General features: G+C 45.7%; 1 protein-coding gene across 1 annotated transcript in view; it reads left to right on the forward strand.

Annotated features, from left to right (window-relative positions):
• LOC134911704 (opsin-5-like) overlaps positions 1 to 26,162 on the forward strand; it is a 113,383-nt gene that overhangs the window by 64,068 nt on the left and 23,153 nt on the right. The window contains exon 4 of the mRNA XM_063919778.1: positions 25,209 to 25,313. Coding sequence (XP_063775848.1) covers positions 25,209 to 25,313 — 105 coding nt within the window. The remainder of the gene's footprint in view (positions 1 to 25,208; positions 25,314 to 26,162) is intronic.

Below are 26,162 nucleotides of genomic sequence, written 5' to 3' on the forward strand. Positions count from 1 at the left end.
AAATAATTAAATAACTATTTATACTCCTATTGCTTTCTAATGATCGTTTCAATAAATCCTTAGGTACGTCTACATATGAGACCACTAGCTTTATGAATACTGTAATTTTTTATTGTTTCTATGGACGGTTAGGTTTATTAAACTGATATAATCACAGGTGTTTGGGCTCTTATTAATGTCTTGTGGTATATAAGGAGCCCTAGGTGAGACTCCATCATTTACTCCTGAGGAAGCTGGGCTGCTGATACCAGCGAAACGCGTTGAGTGTGACGGACACATTGCTGAAAATCCCCACAGTTTGATTGGACTTTCCACTCAGTTCTACCTACAATTATTGGACAGCATTTCCCTTGGACCTGACCACTTGCTGAGGAATTGCACTGTGTGCTTAATTGGGGACTAATCTAACCTCCACGACTTTTCACTTATTTCCTCCCAGAGCCGGCCCTAACCAATATGATGCCCTAGGCAAGATTTTGGCTGGTGCCCCCTAGCACCACCGCTGGTTCTGCCTCTGACCTTGCACGTCTTTCCCAGCACCATCACCCCTCACCCATAGCAGTCCTTGTACCCCCTATATTTTAAATAGGAACAGTTCACACATTTGACACACAGCCCAAAAAGGGGCATCTTCTTGCATTATTAATGCCCTTATACACATAATTACACATAGTGCCCCCTACACATTTGCTGCACATTATTAGTGCCCCTATACAAATAATGACACACATACAGTAGTACCCTGTTACACATATGTTGCACAATATTAATGCATTTTTACATGACACACATAATGCTCCTTACACATATTCTGAACACTCCTGCACAACCAACCCACTCTCATGCACACAGCACTCACACTGCCACTAACACTGTGACCTCTGCCTCTGCTTGGGTACAGATGTGTCCTCACAAATCTTGCATCAATGCTAACGTCGGGCACCTTTTTTTTAATTAAAATGCATCTTATTTTGCATTGCTATGTGGCTAGGATGCACAAGCAGCTTCTGCTGATTAAAACGATATGCAGCATGCCTATATATTGTGTGAGACTGTGGCTGTATCTGCATAAGAAATGCTACACACAGACTATAGGCATGCCGCATATCATTTTAATCAGCAGAAGCTGCTGATGCCCCTAGGCATATCAAATGCCCTAGGCAATTGCCTAGTTTGCCTATGCCTATGGCCGGCTCTGTTTCCTCCAACCATCTATCGTGGACTTATTTCCAGAGGGAGTCCTAGCCGGGGTATGATACAATTCTCTTTGAGGGGACATACAAATGTGTCTCGATTCATGAATACTTGTTTTTAAATAATTGTGTCCCAATGACATTTGTTATTTTAAAGTAAATGTTTTTATTAAATGTAATATATATTTTTTAAATTTATAACCTACCGTCCTGGATCCTTATTTTTTTATTATTTTTTAATGATTTCTAGCAATATTCCTTAATTTACAACTAGCGCTGGTGAAGATTGTTCCTACTATTTATATTTACTTTGGGAGTCACCAACCCCTACACCAGCAGCTGTTGACAAGCGCACTCTCATAGACTCTATAAATACTGTTCAGGTCTCCTACACGACTGTCGGGCGGGCGGAGTGATGCAGGAGGGAGTGGTGGGAACAGCCCTGGACATGAGACAGCAATCCGTCATGGGTCTTTTTTTTTTTTTGTTGCACTCAGTCAGTTCCGCCCTTCAAGAGCTGCCTAAAGCTGCCTAATGGTGGCACCGGCCCTGCCTGCGCATGTGCTGTAGACTCTGGCACTGTACCAAAATCTCTAGTGCTCAGTGCGCTAGCAGCGGCGGTGCCGGTTACGGGAGAGGAGGGGGCTTACACATGGTCACCGATGGACACCGGAAAGGTAAGTATAGAAGAAATGGGTGCAGTGTGTGCGGTGTGGGCCCCCTCTGGACCCAGGGGCCGTGTACACTGCATACACTGCACCCATTAGATATGCCACTGGCTCTCTCCACCCACACCATGCCCCCTGTCTCAAGGCACTAATCTCTCTATGTGTTTCTGCCTCAGCTGATGATCCACCCCGCCTCCCTCCCACCAGACAGCCATAGAATGAGAAAGCGCTGTTCACTTTGGTAAAAATATGTTCTTTACTAATATATATAAAAAAACACAATGCTATAAATACAAGCATATACCGGCCAGTATAAAACTTATAGAACAATTAATACATGATTCCTAGATCACACAATAAAATATTTCTATATCACCCTTAATTAATGAATCTATTATTGCTTACTCTGAATATATTTTCTTATATATTAAAGAAAATTCAGATAGATTTCACAATAGAGTAATCAATAATTTAGTAGGTTAGGCATGCATGCATTCCATAAAAAGACTGAAGAATGGGTTAGTATGTTTCCAGTTCCAGCTGCACAATGGGTTAATTTGTACCCAGCAAGTCCCTTATGCATATATTTGTTAGTTTAGAGGCAACGTGCAAGAATGTTACTATTTTTCATACGGAACCAAAACCTCCAACCACTTTTTCCTTTTTGTGGGAGATATAAATTTTATATATATTAGTAAAGAACATATTTTTACCAAAGTGAACAGCGCTTTCTCGTTTTTTGCTTGCTGTATTCTGTTGTGGAGGGGTTAGGATCATCCCTCAGAGTGTAGCTGCTTTTCACTTTGGGTGTGACAGCGCCAGGTGCAAATTTGTATTTTAGCCATAGAATGAGATACCAGAATTAGAATATGTAGTACCTCAGGCGGTTGAGAGGCAAGCTACTGTGGTCCATCGGGTCCCATGCAGCCACCTTTACCTTGTTGTGGAAAATCCTGCTCTGAATTATAGTCTACATAATGCTCCCATACATCAGCAGCCCCGATTTCATGATTTGCTGGCACCACCAATGTGCCAACTGGATTCACTGATCGGCAGTCATCGATGATCGTCAATCAATCGAGGAATCAGAGAAATAAAACATGTTAAAAATGCCCAATTTACCGATCACAACCAGCTTTGGTCGGGATCATATAATCTGAATTTTTCAACATGTTTAATATTCTCAATTCCCCAACCTGGCCGTCTGGGAATCGGGACATTGCAGCAACTTCTTGCTGATGCATGGGGGCCACAGGGGTGACACAGATGGGGTAGACACTCAAGGCGGTATTCAATTCTTTCCACCCCCTTCCACAATTCTTTCCACCCCCTTCCACACCCGCTCTGTTTCTGCTGATGGGCGTGGTATCATCATTTCAGCTCGCTACCCCCAGGGTAGCGAAGCGCCCTAACCCTTTATGCAGCAAAACCTGATTACTATGGGCGTGATATGAATGATAACGGGGATCACTTTAGAAAGGAGATTGGGCGTGAGATATCATTTGAATACTGCCCTCAGTGAGCAGTGGATGTTTTTCGTGAAGAAGTGGTCTTGAGAGTTTTTTGAAGTTTTTTGAGAGGTAGAAAGTCTGATAGGGATAGGGTAAGAATTGCAGATGTAGGAAGAAGCAGTCGGTAGTGGGAAAAAGTAATCAGTTCACAGGAAAGACAGCATTCATTTGTGTAGCGAAGAGGTTAGTTGGGAGTAACGGGAGATAAGGAGACTTGCCTACCCTCCCGAAACAACAGGGAGGCTCCCGAAAATCAAGTGACCCTCCCGGCCCCTCAGAAAGGCAGGCAAGTGTCCCGGATTTAGATGCACCCCACCAGCACTCCCATTCTGCTGTTAGTGGTGCTGCTTCATCACTGCCTCCTGACAATGGGGGTCATTCCGACCAGATTGCTCGCTGCAGTTTGTCGCAGCGCAGAGATCGGGTCGGAACTGCGCATGCCTCGGCACTGCAGTTCGCCAGCGCATGGCAGTCGTCGGTGCCCAGCGATCGCCTCTGAGACAGAGGCGGTCGCTGGGCGGGAGGGGGCTGAACGGCGGCGTTAAGCCGCCGTTTAGTAGGTGCGGTCCGTCCAACGCAGGCGGGGCCAGACCATTAGGGGGGCGCGGCGCGGCGGCTGCGTGACATCTCACGCAGCCGCTGCGGCCAGCGGCAGCGACACGCAACTCCTGGCCAGCCGCAGGAGCTGCGCTGGCCGGGAGTTACTCCACAGATACAAAGGCATCGCCCCTGTGCGATGCTTTTGTATTTGTGCGGGGGGGGGGGGGGCGGCACTGACATGCGGGGTGGACTAGCCCTGTGCTGGGCGTCCCCCCGCATGTCTGGAAACATGAGCGGAGCTGTGCTAAATTTAGCACAGCTACGATCAACTCGGAATGACCCCCAATGTATAGTAATTACCTTTTCACTCAGCTAAGAGAATTTGCTTTTGGGTTTGTGTTGTTGGATGGGAAATATGCCAGTGAGATAGTCTACAATTTTATTGTATGTGATACTTACCATGATTCACAAATGGGGTTGTTGTTGACTAAAAGTCTTCAAGTGTTCATAAAGCAACCTGTTGTTTCCTGAGATTAATGAGGTTGCAGGGTGTATGTTTACATTCTATTGCTTAACAAAGGAAACAGGAGTAAAGGCTGCTATCTCATGTTAAGTAGAACATCTCTGTATTAATGGTATCTTTTCATCTCTCCTCCATTCTGTCCTTAAGAGAAGAACAGATGGAGACAAAAGACCTACTGACCGACATAAGCTCAGATGACGTCCGTTTACACAGATACCCATGAGCTTTATATGGGCATCCAATCTACCTTCTGATCACCATTATGCACAAGTATAAGAGACACCATTATGCACAAGTCCTTATTCCTACAGTTTTTACCTGAGCCCAGGCATCCTGGGCTTTAGGTCTCTATGATTAATACAGTGGTCAATAAAAATATTTACCCCTTTGGCATTTGCAACATTTTATTTTCTTAAATAATGTGATCAATCTGGATTTATTTGGGCATTATTACCACTATCAACAGAAAATAGTTTGTAATGCTGTATAACAAACTAAAAAAACAAGCCACAAATGATTGAATTCAATCCTTATTATATTGCTACAGGTTGAGTATCCCTTATCCCAGTGGTTCCCAAACTTTTGTGAGTCACGGCACCCTGGAGTGTCAGATTTTTTTTTCACGGCACCCCTAGGCCACAAGTTTCTTATTGAGAAATTTAGAAAAAAATATTAGATTAAGTAAATTATTTTTATATGTCGTCCTTAGGGTCAGTTGTGTGGTGAGGGACAAGATTTGCTTCTGTATGTCCACATATTTTATAATTGGCAGCCACCAGCACTGGTTTTGCCTATTAAATTGACAATAAATAATTTGAATTGGTCCTTGACAACCAACCTGAGGCACCCCTGCAAGTGTCCCGCGGCACCCCAGGGTGCCACGGCACACAGTTTGGGAACCACTGCCTTATCCAAAATGCTTGGGACCAGAGGTATTTTGGATATCGGATTTTTCCGTATTTTGGAATAATTGCATACCATAATGAGATATCATGGCAATGGGACCTAAATCTAAGCACAGACTGCATTTATGTTTTATATGCACCTTATACACACAGCCTGAAGGTAATTTTAGCCAATATTTTTTATAACTTTGTGCATTAAACAAAGTGTGTCTACATTCACACGATTCATTTATGTTTCATATACACCTTATATACACAGTCTGAAGGTCATTTAATACAATATTTTTAATAACTGTGTATTAAACAAAGTTTGTGTACACTGAGCCATCAGAAAACAAAAGTTTCACTATCTCACTCTCGCTCAAAAAAGTCCGTATTTCGGAATATTCCGTATTTCGGATATTTGGATATGGGATACTCAACCTGTATTATATTTTATTGATAAGGTGCCACAAAGTGTCCACAGCACCTTACAAAGATTAAAATGGACAATACATTCACTCAATAACATGCAGCTAGGAAGAGTAGCCAAACAAACAGCAGTGAGGTACAAGTCGGAGCAGAGCATCTCACTACAGCTTGAAGAGACAAGCAGGTAAAGTAAGTTTGTAGAATAGTAAGCAAAATAGCACAAGTTTAGCTTCTGAAGGAGAACAGGAGACAAGGGAAGTATGGAGACTGCGGACTTAAGGGGTGATTCAGACCTGATTGCAGCTGGGCGTTTTCGCTCAGCGGGCGATCACCGATTAACTGCGTAGGCACCGCAATACGCATGAGCTTCGGCAAACAACAACAGGCATCGCCGGACAGTGACAGTCTGGTGCGATTCGCAAGGTGATTAACATGAAGAGGCCGTTTGTGGGTGGTAACTGACCATTTACTGAGAGTATCAGGGAAAACGCAGGCGTACCCAAGCGTTTTCAGGGAGGGTATGTTACGTCAGCTACGGACCCCATCATCCTGTTCTGATCGCACTGTAGGAGTAAGTCCGGGGCTGCGCACAGACTGCACACACTGAAAAAAACATTCAATGGTGAGTGAGGTGCAAACGGATTTGCAGCTGTCCGCTGACTGTTTTGTTTGTTTTTTTGGGAGCTCCGCGTACACATGCTATCGCACACTTGCACGGCAAATATACACTCCCCCTGGGCGGCGACTATCTGAACGCAGCACAACAAATTTAGCAGCCCAGCGATGAGGTCTGAATCACCCCCTTAGACTCCAGGGAGGAGATGTAGTACACAGTTGTGCTGGAGACATGGACAATGAGAGGAGGAGGACACGGTGGAAGAGGAACCTGCTCATGAGATCGGGTGGGATTATACTGGGTGGGAAATATCCTGACAGAAATGACTGTCCACGACATGAAAAATAATAGCCTTTCATCAGTGGCGGCACTGAAGTCGGTGACACCAGGTGCATGCTTTAGTCCCTCTTCTTTGGGCGTGTGCCCAAAAAGGGGGTATGGCCTTGTGGTAAGAGGGGTGACCTCATGGGAAGTCCTCCACTGACATCACTATGGGGCATGGCCTCACGAAAAGTCCTCCATTTACATCACTCTGGGGTTGTGCCCAGCATCCCCAAAGATGCTGGCCTGCCCCCGGAGATTTTGCTTGCCAGTTCCTTCAAAAGGAGCCAAGGTGCTACAGAATAACATCACACTACAGCACCCGGCTCCCGGTCACTGTAGAGGAGCCGGCATTTTAGTGCTACCCCAAGGAAAGGTAACACCTGAGTGCGGTCCACCCCCCCCCCCCCCTTGTGATGCCTCTGGCTGGCACAAATCTGTACTTTATGGGAGAGAGTAAAAAGAAAACCATTGTTCATGGAACGGACATGGAACATAGCCTAGAGCAACGAAGCCTAACAGTGCACATCATCCCAAGAACACTGTCCCTAATGAACAGTATGGAGGAGGTAGCAATAATTCTCTGGGGAGGCACTTGCTGCTTCAGCAAATTAAAAACTACTCAAAATAGAGGTCAAAATAGATTATGGTAGAAAGATACCTGCTGTCGGCAATAGGCCTAGAACTTGGGAAAAGATGTATGTTACAGAAGGAATGGGACCAAGGGGTCTATTTACTAAGCCTTAGATGGAGATAAAGTGCATGGAGAAAAAGTACCAGCCAATCAGCTCCTAACTACCATGTCACAGGCTGGGTTTGAAAAATGACAGTTAAGAGCTGATTGGCTGGTAATTTATCTCCGTGTACTTTATCTCCAGCTAAGGCTTAGTAAATAGACCCCCAAGTCATAAAACAAATCATACTTTGGGGTAGTACTGTACCACCAATTCATCCAACGTGATGGAGCTTGACTGGAAGAACGTTGCATTCAGTGGTGGATTTCATACTAGACATGTGAGAGACATGCCTAGGGGCACCACTTGCTAGAAGCCGACACAATTGTCTCCACTGCATGAGACCCCTATTAGGCCAGATCATTTTTTTTGTTTTTGTCATTACACTTACTGGCAGAGGGGGGAGGCAATGGGCAGCATAATGTGATGTGGGAGGTGGTGGAGGTTGATGTTGGGGGAGCTTTGGCGGTCTGGAGGCATCAGAGTCTGGCGAGTCATGAAGGGGACAGTGATGCGATAGGGGGAGGGGCAATCAGTAATGTTGTGTCTGGTCACGGCCTGCTTCCCAAATCTGCTTCTGTTTGCATTATACAAATAGACTCCTTTGCTGATTTGAATGTATGCCCATTTCTGGAGCATGTATTGCATAAATTCATTCACCACTGGAAAATGGGTGCACGAAACTGCTGCTGATGCATCTACACCTGCTGCCAGGGGCATAAATGCATACCAGGCGCCGGAGGCAAATTAGAAGGTGTCCCCCCCCCCAGTGGCTCTGACTTGCACATGTGCTGATGTTCCAGTGACTTACCAATGGTACATCTCGGAGAATAAAGATTTCTTATTGTAGAGAATTGTGGAGATAAGGAATCATTATTTCATGGTGTTCGATGCAAATGATAATAAATAGAGCCCTGAGGGTTTTTTTTATCAGAGCTCAGAGATATTTAAAAATTGTGAGAAATACAGTACCAGCCAATCAGCTTCTTCCTTTTTCTGTGTTTGAAAAATAATAGTAAGAAGTGGATTGGTTGGTACATTGGCCCTCATTCCGAGTTGTTCGCTCGCTAGCTGCTTTTAGCAGCATTGCACACGCTAGGCCGCCGCCCTCTGGGAGTGTATCTTAGCTTAGCAGAATAGCGAACGAAAGATTAGCAGAACTGCTACTAAATAATTCTTTGCAGTTTCTGAGTAGCTCCGGACCTACTCATAGATTGCGATCAGCTCAGTCCATTTAGTTCATGGTTTGACGTCACAAACACGCCCTGCGTTCGGCCAGCCACTCCCCCATTTCTCCAGACACTCCCGCGTTTTTCCCTGACATGCCTGCGTTTTTTAGCACACACCCGGAAAACGCTCAGTTACCACCCACAAACGCCCCTTTCCTGTCAATCATTCACCGTTCAGCAGTGCGACTGAAAAGCGCTGCAGGATCCACAGCAAAACTGCTAAGTTTTTAGTTAAATAACTAAGCGCATGCGCAATTAGCAACAAATCGCAGCATAGCGAAAATCGGCAACGAGCGAACAACTCGGAATGACCCCCATTATCTCTCAATATTTTATATCTCTCCTTGCTTTGATACGACCCCCCCTAAAAGTTTCATTATAATAATTAGCTCTCCTTTCTTTCTTCATATAAGACACAGCAGAACTGTAGCTCACTATCAGTACACACTTTGATCTGTTATCACACAATCACATTCCAAGACTCTTCAGCTAAAAGGGGCTGCAAAGAGGGTTTGTGAACTTGGACAGCAGTCAGCAATGACTATAGCAAATCACTATTAATACCCCTTTCACATTGCCAATGCCGGATGCCACCCGGGAATTGGAAACGGGTCCTTCCCGGGTGGGATCCGGCATTGGACACTGCTCCTGGCATCCCCGACCCGGCAATATGCCGGGCGGGTCACCATAGCAGCGGGGGGAGGAGCCTGCAGCGGGGGCGGAGGCGGCCCTGGGAGATGAGATAAACTCTGCGCTGCCTCTCCCTGCTGCAGTGAACGGGATGCGACCCGGGGAGCCCGTTTACACTGCCATTGACCCAGTATTCAATTGAATTGCCGGGTTCGGAACCCAGGATTTCAGCTATGGCGCTTTCACACTGCACACTGACCTGTGTCGACTTGGCAGTATGCCGAGTTGATACCGGGTTATTTGTGCGGTGTGAAAAGGGTATAAATGAGTGGAGTGAGATATCTTCTAGTTCAGCAGTCCCCTCTGTCATTCTTTCTTGGTGCCCCTTTGACAGATGGAGCCAAATGGTCAGTGCCTCCAATGTCTCTGGGAGTTATGCTACTGCCTACTGCCAACAGGGTGGAACTAGACTGCGAAAGGGTGTTCTCAAGTAGGCAAAATTCATACCTGGATGTATGAACAAATACTCCTGTGTATTGATGAAAATTATGACAAGTAGCAATCTAACTGTGCATGCTGCCCATGCAGATGCATTCTCATATTGTGATGAGTACACTACATCACTGCATGTAGATGAATATATATATTTGTTTCATGTCGATTTTCTATGAACATTGGGGGTCATTCAGATCTGATCGTAGATGTGCTAAATTTAGCACATCTGCGATCAATTACTCACAGCCCAGCACAGGGCTAGTCCGCCCCGCATGTCTATCCCTACCACCCCATCCCCCGCATGGGTGCACCCACCGAGTAGCTCCCTGCCTGCGCTGCCTAGCTGTGCTGGTGGCTACCCGTTGCATCCCAGGACGCAGTAGCTGCATGTGATGTCAAGCAGCCACAGCGGCCCGCCCCTGCAATGGTCCGGACACGCCTGAATTGTCCGGACCACGCCCCACCAACAGCTTTCTAATACTGTTGGCATGCCCCCTCCCGCCCCGCGACTGCCTCCACCTGTCAATCAGGCAGAGGCGATCGCAGCCATGAGATGCTTTCGCATCTCACTGGGCTTCACGGGGTGCGCCTGCACAGTGTGACCGCTGCTCCCGCGCACTCCCCAAAGGGCTTCAGACTGCGATCGCTGTCGCGATCCAGTCTGAAGGAGCCCCATTGTTGTACACCTGATTTTTTTCCAAGTCTGCATCAGGACCACAGCTGTGATTGAAGCTAAAGGTGGTTCCAACAGTGGAGACAACGAATATTGGGGGTCATTCCAAGTTGATCGCTTGCTGCTGTTTTTTGCAGCGCAGTGAATAGGTTACTACTGCGCATGCGTACGCATGTCAATATGCAGGCGTGTCGTATGGCTACAAAGTGGATCGTTGCTGAGCGATGGATTAAACAAAGAATCCATTCGCAAAGCCGATCACAAGGAGATTGACAGAAAGAGGGCGTTTGTGGGTGGCAACTGACCATTTTCTGGGAGTGCTGCGGCAAACGCAGGCATGTCCAGGTGTTTGGAGGGCGAATGTCTGACGTCAGTTCCGGGACCTACAACACTGGATCGATCGCACAGGGTAAGTAACTCTTATCCTGGTCTTGTTCTACACAAAACTTTTTTTGCATAGCAGGGCTGCACACGCGATCGCTGCCTTGCTATGCAGAAATACACTCCCCCATAGGAGGCGTCTAGTTAATCGCACGGGTTTCAAAAAGTTGCAGCGTGCAATCAACTCGGAATGACCCCCATTGTCACTTGTCATTAATTTTGTTATATGTACTTAATTAAGAAAAACTTTCGTTTTCATTTTTATTTGACTTTATGGATTGTTTTGCATTGTTCAAGGGTAAGAATTCTGTAAAACACAATTTTGACTTTATGATATAGGAAAATAAATTGTGAACAATATGAAAGGGGGTGAATACTTTCCAGAGCCACTGTATGCTCACTTTTGCACCATTCTTGTATAATTATTGTTGAGCAATGGGTCCTGGACTTGTGCTCTGTGACGTACTGTTTTGTGCGTATTCATGTCTCTCCCTTGTGCTGTCACTGTATATATAAAGTAAAAGAGAGCTACAGGTGAGTGTGGGTGAAGAAGGTTCTACTCTGCCGAAATTGTATATGTATTCTTGAAAAATATCTTAATAATTTATTTGTGAACAGTTATTTATATACAATGTACACACTTTCCGCAGCACTTTTACAGAAAATATTTCAATAATTCACGCCTGTCCCTGACCCTGTAGAGCTTACAATCTAAAGGCCTAAACCAGAGGTGGACACAATGACAGTGTTTGCGGATCTCATCGGTTTTTGTAACTGCACATGCATCATGGTTGTACTGTTCCCACGTTGAGGGACTAATTAGTGATGGTAAACGTAGTAAGGATTTATTTGCAAAGTGATTGACAAGTGGTTTGACGGAGGAAACGGGGGTGGGGGTAATTTATCAAACGCATTTGTGCCGCAACCGTTTTGGGTATGTGTCTTGGCCTGCAACTGCTTCTTCATACGTAGTTTTAAGGGCGGCAGAATAGTTGTGCTAAACATACTGGGCAAATAGTGAATCACCTTGCGCTGATTATATAAAAAATGCACTGGTGTGGGTGAACAGTATAATCACAAAATAACATTTCTGCTAAAATAGCACTTTTAATATATCTCTCATATTCAACAATAATCCATAACATTAAAAAAATCCTAAAATTACAATATACATGTTTCTCAACTAGTATCAGTATATCAAACATCAATTGAAACTAAGGGGGTAATTCAGACTTGATTGCAGCAGCAAATTTGTTAGCAGTTGGGCAAAACCATGTGCACTGCAGGGGAGGCAGATATAACATGCGCAGAGAGAGTTAGATTCGGGTGTAGGCCCTCATTCCGAGTTGTTCGCTCGCTAGCTGCTTTTAGCAGCATTGAACACGCTAGGCCGTCGCCCTCTGGGAGTGTATCTTAGCTTAGCAGAATAGCGAACGAAAGATTAGCAGAACTGCTACTAAATAATTCTTTGCAGTTTCTGAGTAGCTCCAGACCTACTCACAGATTGCGATCAGCTCAGTCCATTTAGTTCCTGGTTTGACGTCACAAACACGCCCTGCGTTCGGCCAGCCACTCCACCGTTTCTCCAGACACTCCCGCGTTTTTCCCTGACACGCCTGCGTTTTTTAGCACACTCCCGGAAAACGCTCAGTTACCACCCAGAAACGCCCCTTTCCTGTCAATCACACACGATCAGCAGAGCGACTGAAAAGCGCCGCAGAATCCACAGCAAAACTGGTAAGTTTTTAGTTAAATAACTAAGCGCATGCGCCCTGCGTGCCTTGCGCATGCGCATTTAGCAACAAATCGTAGCATAGCGAAAATCGGAAACGAGCGAACAACTCGGAATGACCACCGTTGTGTGTTCAATCTGCAATCTAAATTGCAGTGTAAAAATAAAGCAGACAGTACTTACCATGCACAGAAACAAAATAACCCACCCAAATCTAACTCTCTCTGCACATGTTATATCTGCCTCCCCTGCAGTGCACATGGGCCCTCATTCCGAGTTGATCGGTCGCAATGCGAATGTAGCAGAGTTACACACGCTAAGCTGCCGCCTACTGGGAGTGTATCTTAGCTTCTTAAAAGTGCGACCGAAGTAATCGCAATATTGCGATCACAAACCTCGTAGCAGTTTTGGAGTAGCTTCAGACTTACTCTGCCTGTGCGATCAGTTCAGTGCTTGCCGTTCCTGGTTGACGTCACAAACACACCCAGCGTTCGCCCAGGCACTCCCACCGTTTCTCCGGCCACTCCTGCGTTTTTTCCGGAAACGGTAGCGTTTTCAGCCACACGCCCCTGAAACGCCGTGTTTCCGCCCAGTAACACCCATTTCCTGTCAATCACATTACGATCGCCGGAGCGATGAAAAAGCCGTGAGTAAAATTACTTTCTACATAGCAAAGTTACTTGGCGCAGTCGCAGTGCGAACATTGCGCATGCGTACTAAGTGGATTTTCATTGCGATGCGATGAAAAATACAGAGCGAACAACTCGGAATGAGGGCCATGGTTTTGCCCAACTGCTAACAAAGTTCTTGCTGCGATCAACTCAGAATTACCCCCTAAATCTTATTTCTCGGAAAGGTGGATCAATTAATATCTGTGCACAAATTGAATCAGGTATATATGAAGTTCTTTCTCAAGCACTGAATGAAATATATGCAATGCTGCTTTGGATTTCAATAAAAAATTAATAAGGTTGATGCCAATGTATATGTCCCAATACTAATAATCACCTTTGTGGAGGCAGTAGTTCAGGTAAAATCGTTCTTGGGTGGTTATTCCGAGTTGTTCGCTCGTTGCCGATTTTCGCAATGCTGCGATTTGTTGCAAACTGCGCATGCGCAAGGCACTCAGGGCGCATGCACTTAGTTATTTAACTAAAAACTTAGTAGATTTGCTGTGGATCCTGCGGCGCTTTTCAGTCTGCTGATCGGTAAATGATTGACATGAAAGGGGCGTTTCTGGGTGGTAACTGAGCGTTTTCCGGGAGTGTGCTAAAAAATGCAAGCGTGTCAGTGAGAAACACGGGAGTGTCTGGAGAAATGGGGGAGTGGCTGGCCAAACGCAGGGCGTGTTTGTGATGTCAAACCAGGAACTAAGCTGATCGCAATCTGTGAGTAGGTCTGGAGCTACTCAGAAACTGCAAAGAATTATTTAGTAGCAGTTCTGCTAATCTTTCGTTCGCAATTCTGCTGAGCTAAGATACACTCCCAGAGGGCGGCGGCCTAGCGTGTGCAATGCTGCTAAAAGCAGCTAGCAAGCGAACAATTTGGAATGAGGGCATTGGTTCTATGATTGGCTATAGACCTTGAGCAGTGAGCCATATGTATATTACCGGCAATTAAGATCCAGAGCCGAATACACCCGTCTGTGGAAGTCCTCAGCTTCTCCAACTGATGAGTGGAGGGAGTACTAGCCAGCAGCTGTAGGCAGGTGAGATGGCCTGCTTGAGCCAATAGTACACTGCTTACCCGGACACCACAGCGTGGAAGGAGCCGGCTGAGGTGTGCCCCGACGTCTCCGTACACCTTCGATGCTGCGCCGCTCACACTTCCAACCCACTGGTTAGCTCGGTATGATGCTTGCCAGGTATTTGGAAAACTTATTGGGCGCTAGAAAGGGAACGAGCAGCCTAGGTTACACCTACGGGGTTTTCCTTCTTACCCCAAAGAATACAAATGTCAAGGGATGGTGGTGTACCTCGGGCGCTTGACCTTTTGGTGGATTTGTAGCAGAACCAAAGCAATGGTCACCTCACAATACAGATGATTGTATGGGTATGTAATTTCAAAACTAATCACATACAGGATAATAATAAAATTAACACATTATTTAATATTCCATAAAACAATATCATAAAAAATACACAATACAATGAGAGCGTACCAAATCGGTAAGCTAGGAGCCGCAGGTGTTAACAATGGGGCAGGGTGCTCGAAAACTTCACCCTGCTCTGGCCCCTAAGCTTATATGTGGATCGATGTCCCCGAATGGATGAGAATACAAGTATTACCACTAGTCGATGTTAGGTGTAACAACGGTCAGAGTCCTTCCTTAGGTCTAGTTGCTGAAGATCAGGTAGCCAACGCGTTTCGAGATCTGTAATCTCTTCCTCAGGGCTTGAGGAAGAACACACAACGGTGGTCATTCCGAGTTGTTCGCTCGTTTCCGATTTTCGCTATGCTACGATTTGTTGCTAAATGCGCATGCGCAAGGCACGCAGGGCGCATGCGCTTAGTGGTAATACTTGGGAGCCAGAGCAGGGTGAAGTCTGGACCACCCTGCTTTTTTCAAACACCTGCGGCTCCTAATTTACCATACCGGTACATTTTCACCTTTTTGAATAACTTCCCACGAGTATTCTCATCCATTCGGGGACATCGATCCACATATAAGCTTAGGGGCCAGAGCAGGGTGAAGTTTTCGAGCACCCTGCCCCATTGTTAACACCTGCGGCTCCTAGCTTACCGATTTGGTGCGCTCTCATTGTATTGTGTATTTTTTATGATATTGTTTTATGGAATATTAAATAATGTGTTAATTTTATTATTATCCTGTATGTGATTAGTTTTGAAATTACATACCCATACAATCATCTGTATTGTGAGGTGACCATTGCTTTGGTTCTGCTACAAATCCACCAAAAGGTCAAGAGCTCGGTATGATGTCCGGTCACTCGTAACACCCGAATAGATGGCCTGCAGGTGCCCCACTAACGCATTTCGCTCAATAATGGAGCTTTCTTAAAGAGACATACTGAGCAGCCATAGGGCTAATCAGATAATAATAATAATAATAATAATAATAATGGTGCGTTCAAGGTGCCACCAATGTTGCATCTTTGGGACTGATTCAGAGATGGATGCAGTTTGTACAGAAACTGTGTCTTTGGACGCAGCTGCTGTGCGAAACTATGCTAATGCCGCAGGAGCTGTCTTGTGTAAATATAGACACCTCCTGCCGGCTTCTGTGACACGTTGCTGCATCCAAAGACGCAGTATACAATCCTCTGTGTGAACAACGGCCATCTGAGTAACCCCCAAGTTACTTTGATGGCCAGTGTGATCATGCAGCAGTGGCCAGGAAATCTGCACTGGGCACTCCCCCATTTACTATCCCATGCCCTGCCCCAAAAGTTCACATGTCCATCATGCTATAGTTTAGGAGGCACTGTGACCGTCATCGCGTCCACTGATCTGCACATGTACAGTGCTGATCCTGTGGATGTGCAGTGCTGATAGTGTACATGTGCAATACTGATCCTGCATATGTGCAGTGCTGATGAGTTGGGTTCAATATGCCGGTGCTCAGGATGCCGGTGGTCAAAATACCGACAAGTATACTTACCTTTCCCAATGCCCCCCTAACCCTCCCTTCCCGCAGCATAAACCTAACCTCTCTCCACCTGCAGCGTAACCCTCTCCGAGGGTGCCTAAACCTACCCCCCCAGCCTTACCCCCCCCCCCTGGTGGTACGTAACCCTGACCCCCACTCGCCTCAGCCTAACCCTCCCCCTGCTGCCTAGACCAAACCTCTCTCCCCCTGCAGCCTAACCTTCATCGGGGGGTGCCTAAACCTAACCCTCCCCTAGCCTAAACCCCCCCCCCCCTCCGGTGGTGCATAACCCTAACCCCTACTCACCTCAGCCTAACCCTCCCTTCCCGCACCCTAAACCTAATCTCTCTCTCTCTCTACATATATATATTTTTTTTATCTTTTTTTATTTTTTTTACACAAAGATTTTTCTCAGCGCCAGAAACATGTCCAGTATACCAGTTACCACAATGTTTCCAATTGACACACCCCCTACTTAAGTATATTGGGGTATCTGCTCCAACACTAAGTATAAGCAAGCGGTGGATGCCTGCAGAAATTTATATATGATAAACACAGATAGGGTATTGTGGGTAGAGATGAGCGCCGGAAATTTTTCGGGTTTTGGTTTTGGGTTCGGTTCCGCGGCCGTGTTTTGGGTTCGACCGCGTTTTGGCAAAACCTCACCGAATTTTTTTTGTCGGATTCGGGTGTGTTTTGGATTCGGGTGTTTTTTTCAAAAAACCCTAAAAAACAGCTTAAATCATAGAATTTGGGGGTCATTTTGATCCCAAAGTATTATTAACCTCAAAAACCATAATTTACACTCATTTTCAGTCTATTCTGAATACCTCACACCTCACAATATTATTTTTAGTCCTAAAATTTGCACCGAGGTCGCTGTGTGAGTAAGATAAGCGACCCTAGTGGCCGACACAAACACCGGGCCCATCTAGGAGTGGCACTGCAGTGTCACGCAGGATGTCCCTTCCAAAAAACCCTCCCCAAACAGCACATGACGCAAAGAAAAAAAGAGGCGCAATGAGGTAGCTGACTGTGTGAGTAAGATAAGCGACCCTAGTGGCCGACACAAACACCGGGCCCATCTAGGAGTGGCACTGCAGTGTCACGCAGGATGTCCCTTCCAAAAAACCCTCCCCAAACAGCACATGACGCAAAGAAAAAAAGAGGCGCAATGAGGTAGCTGTGTGAGTAAGATAAGCGACCCTAGTGGCCGACACAAACACCGGGCCCATCTAGGAGTGGCACTGCAGTGTCACGCAGGATGGCCCTTCCAAAAAACCCTCCCCAAACAGCACATGACGCAAAGAAAAAAAGAGGCGCAATGAGGTAGCTGACTGTGTGAGTAAGATAAGCGACCCTAGTGGCCGACACAAACACCGGGCCCATCTAGGAGTGGCACTGCAGTGTCACGCAGGATGTCCCTTCCAAAAAACCCTCCCCAAACAGCACATGACGCAAAGAAAAAAAGAGGCGCAATGAGGTAGCTGACTGTGTGAGTAAGATAAGCGACCCTAGTGGCCGACACAAACACCGGGCCCATCTAGGAGTGGCACTGCAGTGTCACGCAGGATGGCCCTTCCAAAAAACCCTCCCCAAACAGCACATGACGCAAAGAAAAAAAGAGGCGCAATGAGGTAGCTGACTGTGTGAGTAAGATAAGCGACCCTAGTGGCCGACACAAACACCGGGCCCATCTAGGAGTGGCACTGCAGTGTCACGCAGGATGGCCCTTCCCAAAAACCCTCCCCAAACAGCACATGACGCAAAGAAAAAAAGAGGCGCAATGAGGTAGCTGACTGTGTGAGTAAGATAAGCGACCCTAGTGGCCGACACAAACACCGGGCCCATCTAGGAGTGGCACTGCAGTGTCACGCAGGATGGCCCTTCCAAAAAACCCTCCCCAAACAGCACATGACGCAAAGAAAAATAAAAGAAAAAAGAGGTGCAAGATGGAATTGTCCTTGGGCCCTCCCACCCACCCTTATGTTGTATAAACAGGACATGCACACTTTAACCAACCCATCATTTCAGTGACAGGGTCTGCCACACGACTGTGACTGATATGACGGGTTGGTTTGGACCCCCCCCAAAAAAGAAGCAATTAATCTCTCCTTGCACAAACTGGCTCTACAGAGGCAAGATGTCCACCTCATCATCATCCTCCGATATATCACCGTGTACATCCCCCTCCTCACAGATTATCAATTCGTCCCCACTGGAATCCACCATCTCAGCTCCCTGTGTACTTTGTGGAGGCAATTGCTGCTGGTCAATGTCTCCGCGGAGGAATTGATTATAATTCATTTTAATGAACATCATCTTCTCCACATTTTCTGGATGTAACCTCGTACGCCGATTGCTGACAAGGTGAGCGGCGGCACTAAACACTCTTTCGGAGTACACACTTGTGGGAGGGCAACTTAGGTAGAATAAAGCCAGTTTGTGCAAGGGCCTCCAAATTGCCTCTTTTTCCTGCCAGTATAAGTACGGACTGTGTGACGTGCCTACTTGGATGCGGTCACTCATATAATCCTCCACCATTCTTTCAATGTTGAGAGAATCATATGCAGTGACAGTAGACGACATGTCCGTAATCGTTGTCAGGTCCTTCAGTCCGGACCAGATGTCAGCATCAGCAGTCGCTCCAGACTGCCCTGCATCACCGCCAGTGGGTGGGCTCGGAATTCTGAGCCTTTTCCTCGCACCCCCAGTTGCGGGAGAATGTGAAGGAGGAGATGTTGACAGGTCGCGTTCCGCTTGACTTGACAATTTTGTCACCAGCAGGTCTTTGAATCTCTGCAGACTTGTGTCTGCCGGAAAGAGAGATCCAAGGTAGGTTTTAAATCTAGGATCGAGCATGGTGGCCAAAATGTAGTGCTCTGATTTCAACAGATTGACCACCCGTGAATCCTTGTTAAGCGAATTAAGGGCTCCATCCACAAGTCCCACATGCCTAGCGGAATCGCTCCGTGTTAGCTCCTCCTTCAATGTCTCCAGCTTCTTCTGCAAAAGCCTGATGAGGGGAATGACCTGACTCAGGCTGGCAGTGTCTGAACTGACTTCACGTGTGGCAAGTTCAAAGGGCATCAGAACCTTGCACAACGTTGAAATCATTCTCCACTGCACTTGAGACAGGTGCATTCCACCTCCTATATCGTGCTCAATTGTATAGGCTTGAATGGCCTTTTGCTGCTCCTCCAACCTCTGAAGCATATAGAGGGTTGAATTCCACCTCGTTACCACTTCTTGCTTCAGATGATGGCAGGGCAGGTTCAGTAGTTTTTGGTGGTGCTCCAGTCTTCTGTACGTGGTGCCTGTACGCCGAAAGTGTCCCGCAATTCTTCTGGCCACCGACAGCATCTCTTGCACGCCCCTGTCGTTTTTAAAAAAATTCTGCACCACCAAATTCAAGGTATGTGCAAAACATGGGACGTGCTGGAATTTGCCCATATTTAATGCACACACAATATTGCTGGCGTTGTCCGATGCCACAAATCCACAGGAGAGTCCAATTGGGGTAAGCCATTCTGCGATGATCTTCCTCAGTTGCCGTAAGAGGTTTTTAGCTGTGTGCGTATTCTGGAAACCGGTGATACAAAGCGTAGCCTGCCTAGGAAAGAGTTGGCGTTTGCGAGATGCTGCTACTGGTGCCGCCGCTGCTGTTCTTGCGGCGGGAGTCCATACATCTACCCAGTGGGCTGTCACAGTCATATAGTCCTGACCCTGCCCTGCTCCACTTGTCCACATGTCCGTGGTTAAGTGGACATTGGGTACAACTGCATTTTTTAGGACACTGGTGAGTCTTTTTCTGACGTCCGTGTACATTCTCGGTATCGCCTGCCTACAGATGTGGAACCTAGATGGTATTTGGTAACGGGGGCACACTGCCTCAATAAATTGTCTAGTTCCCTGTGAACTAACGGCGGATACCGGACGCACGTCTAACACCAACATAGTTGTCAAGGCCTCAGTTATCCGCTTTGCAGCAGGATGACTGCTGTGATATTTCATCTTCCTCGCAAAGGACTGTTGGACAGTCAATTGCTTACTGGAAGTAGTACAAGTGGGCTTACGACTTCCCCTCTGGGATGACCATCGACTCCCAGCAGCAACAACAGCAGCGCCAGCAGCAATAGGCGTTACACGCAAGGATGCATCGGAGGAATCCCAGGCAGGAGAGGACTCGTCAGAATTGCCAGTGACATGGCCTGCAGGACTATTGGCATTCCTGGGGAAGGAGGAAATTGACACTGAGGGAGTTGGTGGGGTGGTTTGCGTGAGCTTGGTTACAAGAGGAAGGGATTTACTGGTCAGTGGACTGCTTCCGCTGTCGCCCAAAGTTTTTGAACTTGTCACTGACTTATTATGAATGCGCTGCAGGTGACGTATAAGGGAGGATGTTCCGAGGTGGTTAACGTCCTTACCCCTACTTATTACAGCTTGACAAAGGGAACACACGGCTTGACAAATGTTGTCCGCATTTCTGGTGAAATACCTCCACACCGAAGAGCTGATTTTTTTGGTATTTTCACCAGGCATGTCAACGGCCATATTCCTCCCACGGACAACAGGTGTCTCCCCGGGTGCCTGACTTAAACAAACCACCTCACCATCAGAATCCTCCTGGTCAATTTCCTCCCCAGCGCCAGCAACACCCATATCCTCCTCATCCTGGTGTACTTCAACACTGACATCTTCAATCTGACTATCAGGAACTGGACTGCGGGTGCTCCTTCCAGCACTTGCAGGGGGCGTGCAAATGGTGGAAGGCGCATGCTCTTCACGTCCAGTGTTGGGAAGGTCAGGCATTGCAACCGACACAATTGGACTCTCCTTGTGGATTTGGGATTTCGAAGAACGCACAGTTCTTTGCGGTGCTTTTGCCAGCTTGAGTCTTTTCAGTTTTCTAGCGAGAGGCTGAGTGCTTCCATCCTCATGTGAAGCTGAACCACTAGCCATGAACATAGGCCAGGGCCTCAGCCGTTCCTTGCCACTCCGTGTGGTAAATGGCATATTGGCAAGTTTACGCTTCTCCTCCGACAATTTTATTTTAGGTTTTGGAGTCCTTTTTTTACTGATCTTTTGTGTTTTGGATTTGACATGCTCTGTACTATGACATTGGGCATCGGCCTTGGCAGACGACGTTGCTGGCATTTCATCGTCTCGGCCATGGCTAGTGGCAGCAGCTTCAGCACGAGGTGGAAGTGGATCTTGATCTTTCCCTAATTTTGGAACCTCAACATTTTTGTTCTCCATATTTTAATAGGCACAACTAAAAGGCACCTCAGGTAAACAATGGAGATGGATGGATACTAGTATACAATTATGGATGGACTGCCGAGTGCCGACACAGAGGTAGCTACAGCCGTGGACTATTGTACTGTACTGTGTCTGCTGCTAATATAGACTGGATGATAATGAGATGTAGTATGTATGTATAAAGAAGAAAGAAAAAAAAACCACGGGTAGGTGGTATACAATTATGGATGGACTGCCGAGTGCCGACACAGAGGTAGCTACAGCCGTGGACTACCGTACTGTACTGTGTCTGCTGCTAATATAGACTGGATGATAATGAGATGTAGTATGTATAAAGAAGAAAGAAAAAAAAACCACGAGTAGGTGGTATACAATTATGGATGGACTGCCGAGTGCCGACACAGAGGTAGCTACAGCCGTGGACTACCGTACTGTACTGTGTCTGCTGCTAATATAGACTGGATGATAATGAGATGTAGTATGTATAAAGAAGAAAGAAAAAAAAACCACGGGTAGGTGGTATACAATTATGGATGGACTGCCGAGTGCCGACACAGAGGTAGCTACAGCCGTGGACTACCGTACTGTACTGTGTCTGCTGCTAATATAGACTGGATGATAATGAGATGTAGTATGTATAAAGAAGAAAGAAAAAAAAACCACGGGTAGGTGGTATACAATTATGGATGGACTGCCGAGTGCCGACACAGAGGTAGCTACAGCCGTGGACTACCGTACTGTACTGTGTCTGCTGCTAATATAGACTGGATGATAATGAGATGTAGTATGTATAAAGAAGAAAGAAAAAAAAACCACGGGTAGGTGGTATACAATTATGGATGGACTGCCGAGTGCCGACACAGAGGTAGCTACAGCCGTGGACTACCGTACTGTACTGTGTCTGCTGCTAATATAGACTGGATGATAATGAGATGTAGTATGTATAAAGAAGAAAGAAAAAAAAACCACGGGTAGGTGGTATACAATTATGGATGGACTGCCGAGTGCCGACACAGAGGTAGCTACAGCCGTGGACTACCGTACTGTACTGTGTCTGCTGCTAATATAGACTGGATGATAATGAGATGTAGTATGTATAAAGAAGAAAGAAAAAAAAAACACGGGTAGGTGGTATACAATTATGGATGGACTGCCGAGTGCCGACACAGAGGTAGCTACAGCCGTGGACTACCGTACTGTACTGTGTCTGCTGCTAATATAGACTGGATGATAATGAGATGTAGTATGTATAAAGAAGAAAGAAAAAAAAACCACGGGTAGGTGGTATACAATTATGGATGGACTGCCGAGTGCCGACACTGAGGTAGCTACAGCCGTGGACTACCGTACTGTGTCTGCTGCTAATATAGACTGGTTGATAATGAGATGTAGTATGTATAAAGAAGAAAAAAAAACACGGGTAGGTGGTATACAATTATGGACGGACTGCCGAGTGCCGACACAGAGGTAGCTACAGCCGTGGACTACCGTACTGTACTGTGTCTGCTGCTAATATAGACTGGATGATAATGAGATGTAGTATGTATAAAGAAGAAAGAAAAAGAAAAAAACACGGGTAGGTGGTATACAATTATGGATGGACTGCCGAGTGCCGACACAGAGGTAGCTACAGCCGTGAACTACCGTACTGTGTCTGCTGCGACTGGATGATAAATAATGATATAAAAAATATATATATATCACTACTGCAGCCGGACAGGTATATATTATATAATGACGGACCTGCTGGACACTGTCTGCAGAATGAGTTTTTTATTTTATAGAATAAAAAAACACCACACAAGTCACACGACGTGTGTTTAACTTTTACAGGCAGACATTCACAATACAATATAGTATACTATATACTGGTGGTCAGGTCACTGGTCAGTCACACTGGCAGTGGCACTCCTGCAGAAAAAAAGTGTGCACTGTTTAATTTTAATATGTACTCCTGGCTCCTGCTATAACCTAACTGCTCCCCAGTCTCCCCCACAATTAAGCTGTGTGAGCACAGTCAGATATTATACATAGATGATGCAGCAGCACACTGGGCTGAGCACAGATATGGTATGTGACTGAGTCACTGTGTATCGTTTTTTCAGGCAGAGAACGGATTATATTAAATAATATAAAACTGCACTGGTGGTCACTGGTCAGTCATTAGTATAACTAACTAATACTATCAGCAAAATTCTGCACTCTCTGTCTGAGTACTCCTCCTAAGCTCCAGTAAATGAAGTGTCACTGTCTCACTCTGTCACTAGTATAACTAACTAATACTATCAGCAAAATTCTGCACTCTCTGTCTGAGTACTCCTCCTAAGCTCCAGTAAATGAAGTGTCACTGTCTCACTCTCACTCTCCTATCTATTTCTTCTCTAAAAACGGAGAGGACGCCAGCCACGTCCTCTCCCTATGAATCTCAATGCACGTGTAAAATGGCGGCGACGCGCGGCTCCTTATATAGAATCCGAGTCTCGCGATAGAATCCGAGCCTCGCGAGAATCCGACAGCGTCATGATGACGTTCGGGCGCGCTCGGGTTAACCGAGCAAGGCGGGAAGATCCGAGTCGCTCGGATCCGTGTAAAAAAAGCTGAAGTTCGGGCGGGTTCGGATTCCGAGGAACCGAACCCGCTCATCTCTAATTGTGGGCGACCTCCGGTGCCGTGAAATATATAAACCGACTATAATAGTATGTAAAAAGTATAACACATATTTATTAAAAACAGTAAGTATTGTGTTTAATAAATATTTGTTATACTTTTTACATACTATTATAGTTGGTTTATATAATTCACGACACCGGAGGCCGTCCACAATACCCTATCTGTGTTTATTGTATATGTATATATATATATATATATATATATATATATATATATACATATATGTAATATATATATATATATATAAAGGCAGCGGCACTCCGGTAAAAGAAAAAACCTGTTCACGCCCGAAACGTTGGCCCTATGTGACCAATTTTTTTTATTCCACACTAAAATCATCTTTTAACGTTTACCGAGGTGCCGCTGCCTTTTTCCACGTTTATTTCATTACCAATTTGCGGAGGGCACCCGGGATTATTGCAGGTACACAGGGAGTGCCAGGCATATACATATATATATATATATATATATATATATATATATATATATATATATATAAAATCCAGTATTATTATTTTTAAATTGTGTACATATATATAACTACACTTTTTTTTTACACATTGCGCAAGGTAGAGCACATTATACACATTGCACCAGGTAGATGACTTTATACACATTGCACCAGGCAGAGCACGTTATACACATTGCACCAGGTAGAACCCCTATACACATTGGGCCAGGTAGAGCACGTTATACACATTGCACCAGGTACAGCATGTTATACACATTGCAACAGGTAGAACCCCTTATACACATTGCGCCAGGTAGAGCATTTAGACACATTGCACCACCGCCCCAGACCCCCAGTACAAAAACTAGTACAAAAACATTACTAAGGGTTCCGTGTGGTGTGATACAGAAGGAGGGGAAATCACTTACAAGTCAAAACCATGCCTTGTAAGTGATTGCCCCTTTAATAAAACATATGAGTTCGGCCGGCATTCCGCATGGTCTTCGAACTTGAGCGCCGCCCACTACATCCTGCCCCATGTCTGGAAAAACTCAGAATGATAGTTTCTATGCCTGCATATATTTTTCTTTAGTTATTTCCTCCCTTATGTATGACATAAACATATTTATGTATTTCTGAACTTATCATTACAGCTAATTGCATTAGCAATGGCAGCATCACTATATCGCTGGTACTGATATGGATTGCGGCATTGTTTTGGTCAGTGGCTCCTCTCCTAGGCTGGGGAAGCTATAGAGGTAAGTAACCTATCGATAGGGAGAAGTGCACACATTCCAGATGATAAAATGTACTCATCAGATCATAGATATGATGAACACCCCCCCTAAAACCAGTAAGAGAAGCATGTGTATTGTAGAATTTACCATCAGTTATAATTTATTAATTGTATTCACAGCCCCCCAAAAGTATACAATATCATATACAGTACAGTATTGTATGAGCTTGATTCATATTTAAGACATGAGTGTGCTGATGTATCACTTCATATTAGGACCAAGTTTTTTTAATATGCTGGATATAGGAAATTTATTCCAGGTATTCCACTTGCCCAGGGGCGTAGCCAGAACTTTGTAGGCCCCATAGCAACATATTGAAGGGGCCCCTGTCCAGTGCTTCTAGTGAGAGACCTCTCCTCAGCAGTTGTTAATGTTATGCCCCATAGTAGTGTCCTATTTAATTTTCTAATTCATAGTAGTGCCTTAGGTACTGTTATGTTACATTGTAGGGCTGCCAGTACACATTAAGCCACACAGTACCCCCAATTCACATTAGGCCATACAGCAGGGGTGGCCGGACTTTTGTGACCTCGGATCTACTTTTGTTCACTTACTTATCTGTGATCTACAGGCGTCAAATAACACCAATAATAACGCTCAGATTTAAAAATAGCATTAATAATGATGCCATCAAATAACAGCCCCAATATTAATGCGCACATTTAAAAATAGCATTAAGAATAACAACATCAAATAACCCCCCTCTGTGCAAATCCCCCCTTTACAGATCCCCCCCCCCTTGTCCAGATACCCCCTTCCACTCCCCTGCATAAAAGCCCCCTGTACAATGCCCTACTCTGTGGAAATCCG

Source organism: Pseudophryne corroboree, chromosome 4 (genome assembly GCF_028390025.1).
Source record: "Pseudophryne corroboree isolate aPseCor3 chromosome 4, aPseCor3.hap2, whole genome shotgun sequence".
In the NCBI taxonomy this organism is placed as follows: Eukaryota; Metazoa; Chordata; class Amphibia; order Anura; family Myobatrachidae; genus Pseudophryne; species Pseudophryne corroboree.